The sequence below is a fragment of the Salvelinus namaycush genome, chromosome 20 (assembly GCF_016432855.1).
Source record: "Salvelinus namaycush isolate Seneca chromosome 20, SaNama_1.0, whole genome shotgun sequence".
Lineage (NCBI taxonomy): Eukaryota > Metazoa > Chordata > Actinopteri > Salmoniformes > Salmonidae > Salvelinus > Salvelinus namaycush.
Genome location: NC_052326.1, coordinates 56,911,865 through 56,926,076, shown reverse-complemented (window position 1 = coordinate 56,926,076; position 14,212 = coordinate 56,911,865). Strand labels below are relative to the sequence as shown.

General features: G+C 43.8%; 1 protein-coding gene across 2 annotated transcripts in view; it reads left to right on the top strand.

Moving 5' to 3' along the window:
• Positions 1–14,212, top strand: part of LOC120065519 (filamin-B) — a 120,775-nt gene that overhangs the window by 30,558 nt on the left and 76,005 nt on the right. For both annotated transcript variants that reach the window (XM_039016582.1, XM_039016581.1), the window contains exons 2-8: positions 3,029–3,277; positions 3,435–3,529; positions 4,774–4,921; positions 7,465–7,658; positions 9,914–10,076; positions 10,257–10,451; positions 13,857–13,994. In XM_039016582.1, coding sequence (XP_038872510.1) covers positions 3,029–3,277; positions 3,435–3,529; positions 4,774–4,921; positions 7,465–7,658; positions 9,914–10,076; positions 10,257–10,451; positions 13,857–13,994 — 1,182 coding nt within the window. The remainder of the gene's footprint in view (positions 1–3,028; positions 3,278–3,434; positions 3,530–4,773; positions 4,922–7,464; positions 7,659–9,913; positions 10,077–10,256; positions 10,452–13,856; positions 13,995–14,212) is intronic.

Below are 14,212 nucleotides of genomic sequence, written 5' to 3'. Positions count from 1 at the left end.
CGTCCTATGCATCACAATACGTGGGTGATTCCGTCCTATGCATCACAATACGTGGGTGATTCCGTCCTATGCATCACAATACGTGGGTGATTCCGTCCTATGCATCACAATACGTGGGTGATTCCGTCCTATGCATCACAATACAAACTGGAATTTAGCTCAGCTCTTCGCCATGCAGTGTATTGGGTCATCTGTCTCTGTGCTGTCTAAACCGGTACTAGACTATGGGGGTGTCAAACTGTCTCTGTGGGTTGTGTTAGGTACTCCCCTTAGCTGGTTGTCTAGGTCTTAATGTAACACATTCAAAGGAAATGACAAACCAGCATCTGCGAGCCAGGCCAGCTATTATGGGCCCTGGTCTAAAGTAGTGCTCTATATAGGGTGCCATTTCAGATGCACCCTGGGATAGCCTCTGCTATCAGACTGCCAGGGAATTTCTGTCCAAGTTTCAGAAAGTGCCTGTCTGTTCTCTCACCCTGCCATGTGTTCTCAAAGCTGTCTGCCTGTTTGGTATAAATCAAGGGGCTCTGGTCTGAAGCCATAGGGTTCAAGCCAGTACTGTTTGTTTATTAATTAGCATAGTGAGAAATAATGGGCCCAGGACTGGACCCTGTGGAACTCCCCATATTTTATGTAAGTCATAGTGTTGTGAAAATTGTTCATGATGCTCCACACACACGACTCTTACAGCCAAGAAGCACGAGAACTAAAACCGAACCACGATGTGAAAATGTAGTTTAAATGTACATTTTGTACAAATTTTATTTTACACACAGTAAACACACACTGGGCTGTGTTTGGTAGGGTGTGTCTCGTCAGCTGTGGGTTAGAGTTCAACTCCTCTGCTCACACCATTGTTATGTGCTTGCTGACAGGATGTTTGGCAGAGATGGCTGATACTGTGTACACACACACACACACACACACACACCTTGAAGCGGCGGGAGGGGTGCAGTTGTGGACAGGGTGCAGCCCCTCCAGGTTGGGCAACGTTCTGCTCTGACCAAAAGATTGACAAACTACCCACTTCTCCCCCGTCTCTATAGCAGCAGTCTCTTGTGTTTTAATGTGTATAATGAATTACACACCGCTTGAAGATGACACCTTTTGAATGGTTCTGTACTAAATGGCTCCCTATTCCTGTAGGGCACCAGTCAAAAGTAGTGCACTATATAGGACATATGGCGCTATTTAGGACGCATCCACTGTTTGAACGATAAATCACTTCTGTAAACTGTTTTGACATAGCTGTTGAGCAATATTTTAACAGCTATCTGATTTCCCAACTGTTTTAGAGGACACAATCTCTTCTCTAAACTTTAAAGGTTTAATTTTGTTCCATTTATGTTTTGTTTTTTTTAACAACTGTCTACTTGTGGACCAGCGATGATTTTCTACCTGATGCTGTACAGCTACATGTGTCTTACTCTGGTCAACCGTTTCCTCCTCATCCACAGAGATGAGCTAATGGGGTCCTCCCTCTGATTGAGCTCAGTGAAATGAAGCCGTTTTGGTGTTGATCAGGATGACTTCACCAGTCCGGTCAGAGGGAGAGCAGTGTTTGTTACTGTGTGGTACAAAGGTCATCTTAACCAGGGAATTAAAACATGACTGTTGCATTTACACTAGGCATTCACACCCCTGAGTCAATACTTTGTAGAAACATTGTTCTGAGTAAGTCTGAGCTTTCCACACCTGGATTGTGCAACATTATGCCTGTTTTTTCAAACTTCTTCATGCTCTGTCATTGGTGGTTGATCATTGCTTGACAACCATTTTCAGGTCTTGCCATAGATTTTCAAGCATATTTAAGTCAAATCTGTAACTTCCTCTCAGGAACATTCTATTTCGTCTTGATAAGCAACTCCCAGTGTATATTTGGCCTTGTGTTTTAGGTTATTGTCCTGCTGGAAGGTGACTTCATTTCCCAGTGTCTGATGGAAAGCAGACTGAACCAGATTGTCCTTTAGGATTTCTCCTGTCCTTAGCTCCACTGTTTATTTCTAATCCTGGAAAAACTCCCCATTCCTTAAGTACAAGCATACTCATAACATGATGCAGCCACCACTATGTTTGGAAATATGGAGAGGGGTACTCAGTGTTGGATTGGATTTGACCCAAACACAACTTTTTGTATTCAGGACAAAGTGTTAATTGCTTTGCCAATTTTTTTTTTGTTGTTGCAGTATTTAGTGATTTGTTGAAAGGTCTTGGAATATTTGTATTCATTTAGGTTAGTATTCTGGAGTAACTACAATGTTGATCCATCCTCAGTTCTCCTATCACATTCATTAAACTCTGTTTTAAAGTTACTATTGGCCTCATGGTGAAATCGCTGAGCTGTTTCTTTCCTCTCCGGCAACTGAGTTAGGAAGAACGTCTTTACTTTGTGTACTGATACACCAATGTGTGATTGAATATCCCTTTGAGCATGGAGAAGTTATTAATGTGCTTTTTTCCAATAGGTGCCCTTTTTGAGGCATTGGATAAAATCCCTTTTTTGAAATGCACTGCTTGACTAATGGACCTTCCAGATAATTGTATGTGTGGGGTACAGAGATGAGGTAGTCATAAAATCATGATAAACACTATTGCTACACAGTGAGTTGTTGTGACTTGTTAAGCACATTTTTACTCCTGAACTTAGGCTTGCCATAATGGGGTTGAGTACTTATTGACTCAAGACATTTCAGCTTTGAAATTTTGTATTCGTTTTAAAAACATAATTTCACTGACATTATGGGGTTTGTGTTCAGGCCAGTAATAATACGTTTTAATTCAGTCTGGAACAACAAAGTTGAAAATCAAAGGGTATGCATACTTTCTGAAGTCATGATCTGTATTGTCAAGGAAAATAGAAAAATACTGGCATTGTCAAGACTTTCTCCTCCTTCCTCATTGTTTTCAACCTCTCTTCCTCCCTTCTCCGTCCTTCGTCTTCCTCCTACTTCTCCCTTCATCCAGAAAGTAAATAGTGTTTGTGGATATGAACCTAAAATCTGATCCTAGATCTGTTTCGCCCCTCCAGACTCGAAGGCCATAGTGGATGGGAACATGAAACTGATCCTGGGCATGGTGTGGACTCTGATCCTCCATTACTCCATCTCCATGCCGGTGTGGGAAGACGAGGTGGATGACGAGGCGGAGAAGAAGACCCCGAAGCAGAGGCTTCTGGGATGGATCCAGAATAAAGTGCCAGACCTGCCCATCAACAACTTCAGCAAAGACTGGCGGAGTGGCAAGGCCCTGGGAGCCTTGGTCGATAGCTGTGCTCCAGGTAGGTTCTGGGGGTGAAGGTGTGTACCACAATGTCTAGAGGTTAACTGGTGGTGATGTTCATGTGCTTTTTGTTATTGAGTGGGTGAGGTGTTTAGAATAAGGTTTTGATATGGATATTGGTCATGTGTTTTATTTTATTGATATTTTTTGTGCAGGTCTGTGTCCTGACTGGGAGACGTGGGACAACAAGCCTTCAGACAACGCCCAAGAGGCCATGCAGCTGGCTGATGACTGGCTGGGCATCCCTCAGGTGAGAATAAAACCAGTTTTGTCAGGGAGCCCTCTAGTCCCCGTAAAACTGGACCAGGGAGCGTTGTAGTCTCTGTAATTTGTTCCTGACACAGTGCATCTTCTGGACTTTTCCTTATTGCAGTTTCCTTCTGAGCCAAGTTTGAATGGTGCTGAAAAATTATCCATCTACAGCTCTGTAAAAAAATTAAGACACCACTGCAAAATTATCAGCTTCTGTTTTTACTATTTATAACTGTGTGTTTGGGTTAAATTAACTTTTTGTTTTAATCTATAAACTACTGACAACATTTTCCCCAAATTCCAAATAAAAATATCTTCATTTAGAGCATTTATTTGCAGAAAATGACAACTGGTCAACATAACAAAGATGCAGTGTTGTCAGACCTCGAATAATGCAAAGAAAATAAAGTTCATATTAATTTTTAAAACACAATACTAATGATTTAACTTAGGAATTTGCCAGTAGTTTATCGAATAAATATAATGTTAATTTTTTTTAACAACGCTTAACTATAAATTGTAAAACCAGAAACAGATCATTTTGTAGTGGAGTCTTTTTTTTCTCAGCTGTATTTACCTACCAGGTGGGTGCAGCATTCAAACAATCAAAAGCTTTATTGAAATCAATCATACAACACGCCCAAGTTAAATGTCTGCAAACAGGAGACTCTATGTAACTGTTCCAAAAGTTATTAACATTATTTATACAATGGGTGGGTCTAGTCCTGGACGCTGATTTGGGTAAATCCACATTCCAGCCGGTGTCTATTCCACAAGTTACCACCGGCTAAAGCTATGACGTTAAAATACCCATGTACTCTGTTCCATCTGACTGAGCATTCCACTGTCTCATCAGCCCAGCCAGGCAATTTATAAACTTGATGTCCACTATAAAAAGCATCAAGACATTATCCCATTTACTTTTAGACTATCATTTGGTTTTCAACAGATTTTGTATAAACCTTGCTGTCTGTCTCTGATATTGGCATCATTGTAGTAACACTCCAGACTTACTCTTTACCCAAAGTCTCAACACCAGCAAACTTTTTGTTTGAATACTGAAATATGTAGATTAGATAATTTGACGCTGACCAGTTTTCCTGACCCATGTGATGTGAACAGCAATAGTTATAGGTTGTCAGCAAAAACTCAGGGCCGTACTCGTGTGTGTGTGGTGTCTAGAGGATATCTGTTATTGTCAGTTGTCTGTACTGTAGGTTGTGTGTCTGTCTTCTGTCTCAGGTGATTGCACCAGAGGAGATCATTGACCCCAGTGTGGATGAACAGTCCGTGATGACGTACTTGTCCCAATTCCCAAAAGCCAAACTGAAGCCTGGCGCACCCCTCAAACCCAAACTCAACCCCAAGAAGGCCCGTGCATATGGACCAGGTAAAGTCACACTTTTATCTACAGTGACTTTCAGTGCAGTGAGTGATTTATTTTTAGTATGTCTGATACCTGAGGAAATGTTACCCATAACCCTGGCATTGAGAGGAATAACTTCTCAAACTGCACAACATTACTAGGCCCAAGTTTAATGATGACACACCTTAAGTAATACTGAGTGCCTGCCAAACACACACCATGTAGCGGTCTACACCGAGTCGACAAAACATTAAGAACACCTCCCTAGTATTGCATTGCACCCCCGTTTTGACCTCAACAGCCTCATTCATCGTTTAGCAGTCTCATGGGTCGAAGCTGTTCAGGGTTTTGTTGGTTTCCAGATTTGGTGCGCTGGTACGGCGTGCCACGCGGTAGCGGAAACAGTCTATGGCTCGGGTGGCTGGAGTCATCGTTTTTTTTTGTTCCTTCCTCTGACACCGCCTGGTATAGAGGTCCTGGATGGCAGGGAGCTCGGCGCCCGTGATGTAAGGGCAGTGCAATTGCCGTACCAAGAGGTGACACAGCCAGTCAAGAAGGTGCAGCTCTAGAACTTTCTAAATCTTTTCAGCCTCCTGAAGGGGTTGCGTCGTTGTAGTAAAATCTTCACAACTGTTTGGGTGTGTGGACCATGTTAAATCCTTACCGATATGGACGCTGAGGAACTTGAAGCTCTCGACCCGCTCCACTACAGCCCCATTGACGTGGATGGGGGTGTGCTCGGCCCTCCGTTTCCTGTACTCCACGATCAGCTCCTCTGTTGTCCTGGCACCACAATGCCAGGTCTCTGACCTCACCCCTATAGGCCGCCCACTGTCGTCGGTGATCAGTCCTACCCGTCGTCAGCAAACTTGATGATGGTGTCTGAGTCAGCGTGGCAGATGTGGTGTTGCCTACCCGCACCACCTGGGGGGGTGGCCTGCCGGGAAGTCCAGGATAGAGTTTGTTAGCAGGAGGATTGAGTATTGGTTAAGGGAGTGAGGGGAGAGGATTGTATAGCCGTGTGTTAAAATCTAGCTTTACTTATTTATTCTTCTCCTAGTTGCTGGTAAATGAGGTAAAGTCACCGGCCACAAGAGAAACTCTCTGTGTGATTTCTTGTTTGCTTATGTGTCTATACAGCTTGTTGAGTGTGTTCTTAGTGCCAGCTAAGCATGAGGTATTATAACTCAGTCAAGCAAGAACTTGAGACTTCCTTAACATTAGATCACCAGCTGTTGTTGACAGACACACCCCTCCCTTTGTCTTACCTGAGTCTGCCATCCGGTTTGGACGATGCGCAAAAAAAACAACAGCGCTGTATTAACATGTCCTCGTTTAGCAACGACTCTGACAAACAGGACATGAGTTCTTCAGGACCCAGTGATCGGATAGTCTAGAACGGAGTTCGCCCAGTCGGTTCTCCGGTGATTGCACTTTCGCCAGTAGAACAGAGGGCAATGGTGATCTATTTGTTCGCCACAGTCAGGATGCCGGCTTGCCTGTATTCCCCCCCCCCCCCCCACCGCCATTTCCTTATTCGAGTCCCGGGGATTAGGGCCTGGTCCGCCACTGCCGACTCGTTGAATTAGACATGTACATAATCAGATCAGCTTAAAATCACTAATGAGGCTGATTCCAAATGTGTTATTTCATAGTTTCCATGTCTTCACTACTATTCTACAATGTAGAAAATACTTTTTTTAAAAGAACTCGAAAGAGTAGGTGTCAACTTTGGACTGGTGCTGTATATAAAATAAATGGGGGGGTTTGGAAATGATGCCGACAATTACATTGTCTTCTATCAATGTATCTGCTATAGTAAAGCTGATCTCCCCTCTTAAGGAAACACAATGAAGAGGTTGCTTAATGCCAGGTTCATTCGTTGACAGGATGGCCTGGATTCCCCATCCGATCAATAATGCACAGGCCAGCTATAGGTTCAGCAGCACTTTCCCTCCTGCCGTCATCAGACAGGAGAATGAAAGTACGGCGGTCTATTTTCCATCCATATGCTACAGTATCAGACCCCCCTGGTCTCTGTAATCCTTGCACCCTGAAGAGGACATGCTTTGGCTTCCAGCTACCTCCGTTGTAATACAAGTCCTGGATTTCACGTTGCTTTTAATCTCATCACCGCCATCTTTGAAAGAACTCCAATCAAATGTATTTATATAGCCCTTCTTACATCAGCTGATATCTCAAAAGTGCTGTACAGAAACCCAGCCTAAAACCCCTAACAGCAAGCAATGCAGGTGTAGAAGCACGGTGGCTAGGAAAAACTCCCTAGAAAGGCCAAAACCTAGGAAGAAACCTAGAGAGGAACCAGGCTATGGGGAGTGGCCAGTCTTCTTCTGACTGTGCCGGGTGGAGACACTGTTCTCGGACACTGTATTTGCACTCCGTTCCAAATCAATGTCATTGAATCTCAGCTGATCTGATTCTGAATCAGTTACTGAAGGATGAAGACCTGTAGTACTACAGACCTCCAGAGACTGTTATTGAGTACAGTGTCCTGTATCTTCTACAGTAGAGTATCTGTTGTGTTAAGTCTGTTCTCTCTCTCCCAGGTCTGGAGCCAGTAGGTAACAGGGTGTTACGCCCTGCTATCTTCACGGTGGATGCGTTCAGCGCAGGTCAGGGACAGGTCACGGTTTACGTGGAGGACCCAGAAGGAACCAGAGAAGAGGTGAAGGCAGTTCCTAACGAAGGGAAGAAAACCTTCAGTGTCACCTACATACCCCAGGTTATGGGTCATCACAAGGTACAGTACAGCCAAGTCCCTTTTTGTAAACATTCATGCAGCTTTACTACGAACTGATCATGTAGCGTTCCCCCACAACACGGTCTGTTGCGGTCACGAGTTATGAGGGCAGTCAAATTCCACATTTAGTCACGTTAATTAGGCTTCAACAAGCTGCTGCGCATGGTCATTAGTAGCCGACCAAACTTGCTAACTGCCTGGTACTCAGCACTCTATTGTCCCTCATCACTCTGACATCGATGCAAATGTAATGGGAAATCTAATCACACTTCATGAGAGCCCATGAGCTCATTATTTCTATAGGCAATGCAATTGTGTGAGAAAACAGAGTGATGGCCTCTACTAAAAAGAGGGGTATCCCATCAGCTTTCTATAGGCTAGGCCTACTATTTATTTCTCAACTTTCCTAATATTAAACGCATTGCTTACCTTTACAACAGGAGTATAGCCTACCTGGCTGGCATAAATTGTCCTCCATCTGCTATTTAAGTAGATGACATGTATTTTTTTTTCGCTTCCCCGTTTCGAAACAGGTGCATGATAATGATCCGTTTTAACTCATGTTATTATGTAAAGACCAGATTATTAAATCAAGAATAGTCTGATGGGTGACGATATTATCCTATCACTTGTGATTTATTATTGTAATCATAATCACACACTTCATGTAGCCTTACCCCATAGGCCTATATGTTTTGATAAGGTTTGTATCACAACTGAAGTGACCAAATAACTTAAAATTTAAGGATATCAATCCATTTTACAAGCGGTTTAGAGCCTAACTGGGATACATACGCAGAGTGAGTTTCAAGTTTGGGGAAGGTCATTTTCACCATGAACATGCACCTTCAATAATAAGAATTACATGCGTAAGCATATTTGAGGTCGCTTTTGATGTTTTCCCGCTTATAGCCTACCATGTGCGTGTTGCTGCGCTTAAACTGTTAAGCTATTTCGTCACATTATCAAGCTAAACTTTCTGATCTATTGCATCAGCCACATTGTGTGATTTCTTTTTTTTTAATGCTAGTATTAATTTATCGCATCCCGCTACTGTCCCAGACTATGTTTGGAATATTTATTTATCGCACAGAATAGTATAGGTTGACCTTTGTACTATGGGGGATAGTAGATTGACAGGCTAGTGTTTTTGCTGTTCGTTAGGCCTACTCATCTGGTTGGCTGATGAAAGGTAAATGTGGACAGTTCTTCCAATATCTTCAATATGTACCTTGGAATTGGATAAAGACGTGTGCGGTTGTCCCCGATGTCTGTCATCACTTGTAGCCTGTGAGAAAGGGCCAATCACGTGATGGAGAGCCATGCGAGAGGTGCTTCGGCGCACTTGGGGAGAAGGAAATTATGATTATTATTTTCAGCCCAAGGGCACAATGGCCACTGGCTGCAAAATGCTTAGATTTTTCATAAGTTTTGCTTTCATTAGACATGCGAAGGGTATGCAGTCGGTAAATTCCAGGCATTATCAACTGCTTGTCAAATTGTGAATGAGAGACTGATGAAGTGTGTACAGCCTGCGCAAAAAACGAAGCAGAGATCATGCCTTTTCAAGCAACTTTATGCAGCCTTACAATGTATTAAAAATTTAAACATATAGCCCAACGTTTGTAGAAAAACTAAAGTTACATCAACAACTCTAAATTAAGCATATAGGAGGACCTGTTTCTTTAACCTCAACACAGAACAACCACATGTGCACTCCCTCAAATCGTTTGGAGAAAATATTTATATTATGTTCAATTGTATTCTTCATACTATAAAATGATGCCACAGAATTCTAAGCAAATCTAGTCTGCTAAATGAACTAGTGTCGCCCACAGACATTTGGCATAGCCAGATCAGGACCTAACATAAGGACAACGCAGAGTATTCTGTTCTTCTGAAATAGACTACATTTTCTTCATATCATGTTTCTTTAGACCTGTCTAAAATAAATCATGGATTTATTGTGACGGTGTAGACTATATTACATGGATTTATTATACTTTTTAAAATGTAGATGTTCCAAAGGTCTGCATCAGTGGCTTATAGGCTGTGTGTGGAAGATATTTGTGATTTGACTGCCACAGTCCTACCCACAACAGCATCTTCACTTCATATTGGCAAGCTCTTGATTCAGTTCTAGAGTCAAGTTCTTCACTTGACCGGGAGCTTGTCTGGATAATGTGTCTAAACTGTGACGGCATTCGATACCACTTCCATGATTTCTGACATGGCCGGTGTCTGGTCTTGTCTAGGTGACGGTGCTCTTTGCAGGCCAGCAGATCCCCAAGTCTCCGTTTGAGGTGAGCGTGGACAAGGCTCAGGGAGACCCCACCAAGGTTACAGCTAAAGGGCCTGGACTGGAAGCTATAGGAAACATAGCCAACAAACCCACCTACTTCGACGTCTACACTGCAGGTTGGTTCTGTTAGCACGATAATAACTGACCACATACGCTGGGTTGTTAAACTTCTCGTTGTGTTTATTAGCATTTTGAAGTTGGTGCTTTGTAGACTGGTCCCAGATCTGTATATTTATGGCATGAAAGTGAATCTAAGTGCTTTGGCTAAAATATTGCTGTGTTCCCCTCACAACTAGGGGCAGGAGTGGGAGATGTGTCGGCTGTCATCAAGGATCCTCAGGGCAGACCGTTGGAGGCCGTGATGGAGGATAAGGGAGACAGTGTGTTCAGGTGTACCTACAAGCCCACCCAGCAAGGTCCTCACACAATCACCGTCACCTTCGGAGGCATCGCCATTCCCAAGAGTCCTTCTACTGTCAACATTGGACCAGGTGAACCCTAACCTAAGCCTGGGGAGGGGGGGTTTAATCAATGATATGGGGTTGTATCTAAACCTTCTCAATACAATCTGTTTAATTGAAGAGCTTTATTTAGATTCTAGAACCCCCGTTCCCCAGGTCTAGCCTGTATACAGAACTCTGGCTAGGTTCTAGAACCCCCGTTCCCCAGGTCTAGCCTGTATACAGAACTCTGGCTAGATTCTAGAACCCCCGTTCCCCAGGTCTAGCCTGTATACGGAACTCTGACTAGGTTCTAGAACCCCCGTTCCCCAGGTCTAGCCTGTATACAGAACTCTGGCTAGATTCTAGAACCCCCGTTCCCCAGGTCTAGCCTGTATACAGAACTCTGTCTGACATAATTGGGTGTACATAGTTTGTCTTGTTAGTTTCCACTGAGCGGTCAGCTGCCTCCCCCTCATGTCTCACCACCTACAGTACTTACTCTCCCCTCACCCTCTCAGGGGGGTGGTGACCTGGCTCGACTCTGGCTGTTAGCTAGCTGCTGGGTCAGGGCTGAGGGGATGGAAAGGTGTGATTAGGAAAAGATGAAAGTGGACAGAAGGGGAACAGAAATCCCCAGCATTAGGATTAAAGGCGTTGTTCGGCTGGCGCCTCGACAAACTTGGCTAGCTGAACCGAACCAGTGTGCTCGCATGTGCTCTTAAAAGACCTTCGCTTAGTGGCAATGGAACCGAAGATATCTGTCATTAATTCTGAAGTTTTTGCAGCGGAGATCTAAGTGGAACTCTGGCTAGGTTCTAGAACCCCCGTTCCCCAGGTCTAGCCTGTATACAGAACTCTGGCTAGATTCTAGAACCCCCGTTCCCCAGGTCTAGCCTGTATACAGAACTCTGGCTAGGTTCTAGAACCCCCGTTCCCCAGGTCTAGCCTGTATACAGAACTCTGTCTGACATAATTGGGTGTACATAGTTTGTCTTGTTAGTTTCCACTGAGCGGTCAGCTGCCTCCCCCTCATGTCTCACCACCTACAGTACTTACTCTCCCCTCACCCTCTCAGGGGGGTGGTGACCTGGCTCGACTCTGGCTGTTAGCTAGCTGCTGGGTCAGGGCTGAGGGGATGGAAAGGTGTGATTAGGAAAAGATGAAAGTGGACAGAAGGGGAACAGAAATCCCCAGCATTAGGATTAAAGGCGTTGTTCGGCTGGCGCCTCGACAAACTTGGCTAGCTGAACCGAACCAGTGTGCTCGCATGTGCTCTTAAAAGACCTTCGCTTAGTGGCAATGGAACCGAAGATATCTGTCTTTAATTCTGAAGTTTTTGCAGCGGAGATCTAAGTGGTACATCTAACTAAGCTGTTTGATGCAGTATTTCTCAATTGGGGGGGGGATTGTTCAAAAACGAGTCGTCTCTAGTTGAATGACAAGACTGTATTGAAGAATCCCTAGTGACTAATCACCGACGAAGGGGTATAGACTTTGGCTCTGAACTTTGGCTTGTCTCCAGAAATGTGTGCCTTAACAGCCAAAGTCTCACCGAAGTCCAAAACATCACAAAATGTTGTCAGAATATATGACTCTTTCAGCTGGGAAGCATGTGGACGCCTCAAGCCTCAAGCCAGGACATAGTGGACAGGAGCTGGCAGCCTAGTTCAGCCCCTCTCCTCTCTCTTCCTCCTACAGCCTAGCTCATAAAACCCAAAATTCCATCTCCCTGATGCAGCTTTTCCACGCCAAACTGACCTCACAGTACAACACAGCACAGCGCCATGACCCTAAACCCTCTCTCTTTACAGACCCACAAGTGGATTTTCCAAAACAAAGGATTTGTAGTCGTTTTTATTCAAATGGGAAACAGAGGCGATTGTTGAATTGGAGAGTGAGCATCTATTTACTGTTTTGTCTAGAAACCCCCTCCGACTTCAAGCCTTCTCAGTCTTTGGTGATGTTTTAGTATGTCTGAATGCAGCCCCCTTCACCTCAACTGTTTGAGGCTATTCCATGGCCAGGTGTTATTTTCTCATTAGTTAATTTAAAAGTAAGCAGATAAAAGGTCTAGAGTGGATTTCAAGTGTGGTATTTGCAATCTGTTGCTGTTAACCCTCAATATGAAGTCTAAAGAGCTGTCACTGCCAGTGAAGCAAGTCCATTAGGCTGAAAAATCAAAAACGAGCCCGTCAGATGGCAAACTTAACTTGAGGTGTGGCCAAATCAACTATTTGGTACATTCTTAAAAATAACACACTGAGCTCAGGAACGCCGAAAGGCCCGGAAGACCACGGAAAACAACTGTGGTTGATGACAGAATAATTATTTCCTTGGTGAAGAAAAAACCCTTTTCACAACAATGTCCCAGATGAAGAACACCCTCCAGGAGGTAGGATTATCTGTGTCATTCAACATTGAAGAGAACACTTCACCAGAGTAAATACAGACTGTTTACCACAAGATGTAAACCATTGGTAAACCTCAAACAGGACGACCCAGATTAGTTTCCCAAACAAAGTCTAAAAAAAGGCCTGTATAGTTCTGGAACAACATCCTATGGACAGATGAGACAAAGATGAACTGGTACCAGAATGATGATGAGAGTGTGTGAAGGGAAGTAACTGCTCATGATCTGAAGCATACCACCACATCTGTGAAGCATGGTGGAGGTGGTGTTATGGCGTGTATGGCTGCCAACGGAACTGGTTCTGTTGTATTTATTAATGTGACTGCTGACGAATTATGAAGTGTTTAGGGCTATTATTTGCTCAGTTACAACCAAATGCTTCAAGACTCAATTGGACGGCGCTTCACAGTGCAGATGGACAATGACCCGAAGCATACTGCGAAAGCAACCCAATACTTTTTATTTTTAAGGCAAAGATGTGGAATGTTCTGCAATGGCAAAGTCAATCACTTGACCGGAATCCAATTGAGCATGCATATCACTTTCTGAAGGCGAAACGCCCCAAGAACAAGCAGGAAGTGAAGACAGCTGCAGTAATGGCCTGGCAGAGCATCACCAGGGAAGAACCCCAGCATTTGGTTCCAGACTTCAGGCAGTCATTGACAGCAAACGATTTGCAACCAAGTATTAAAACTCACAATTTAATTTATGATATTTGTCCAATATACTTTTTAGCCCTTAAAATTGAGGAGACCACATATAAAAATAAAAGTGCTGTAATTCCTATTTGGATGTAAATAACCTCAAATTAAAGCTGAATGTCTGCGTTGTGGTGGCGTACAGAGCCAAAATGGTTCATGTCCAAATATTAATCGACCTGACTGTAAATAGTAAAGTATTGATACTTTTACTAAAGTAAAAGGCTTTAGCACAGAGGACTTATTCACTATGATGACACTACTGGGAATACATGAATGAATAAAGAAATTAGTTTCAGGGCTGAAGTGATTCTTGTATTAAGTCTCCTGTCTTCTGTGTTTCAGCGTCAATGCCGGGGGCGTGTCGTGCCACAGGACGTGGCCTCCAGCCCAGAGGGGTCAGAGTGAAACAGGTGGCTGACCTCAGAGTGGACACCAAGAACGCAGGAAGTGGGGATCTAAAGGTCACAGTCAAAGGACCCAGTGAGTTAACAGTTAATACATGGCTCTTATTTTTAATTTAGACATTGACCCCTTTTTGAGGTCAGAAGACTCACTCGGTGTTCTACATCTCCCTCCCTCCCTTCTATCTCTCCCGCTTCTATCTCTCCCCCGCTTCCATACCTCCCTTCTATCTCTCCCCCTCTCCATACCTCCCTTCTATCTCTCCCCCGCTTCCATACCTCCCTTCTATCTCTCCC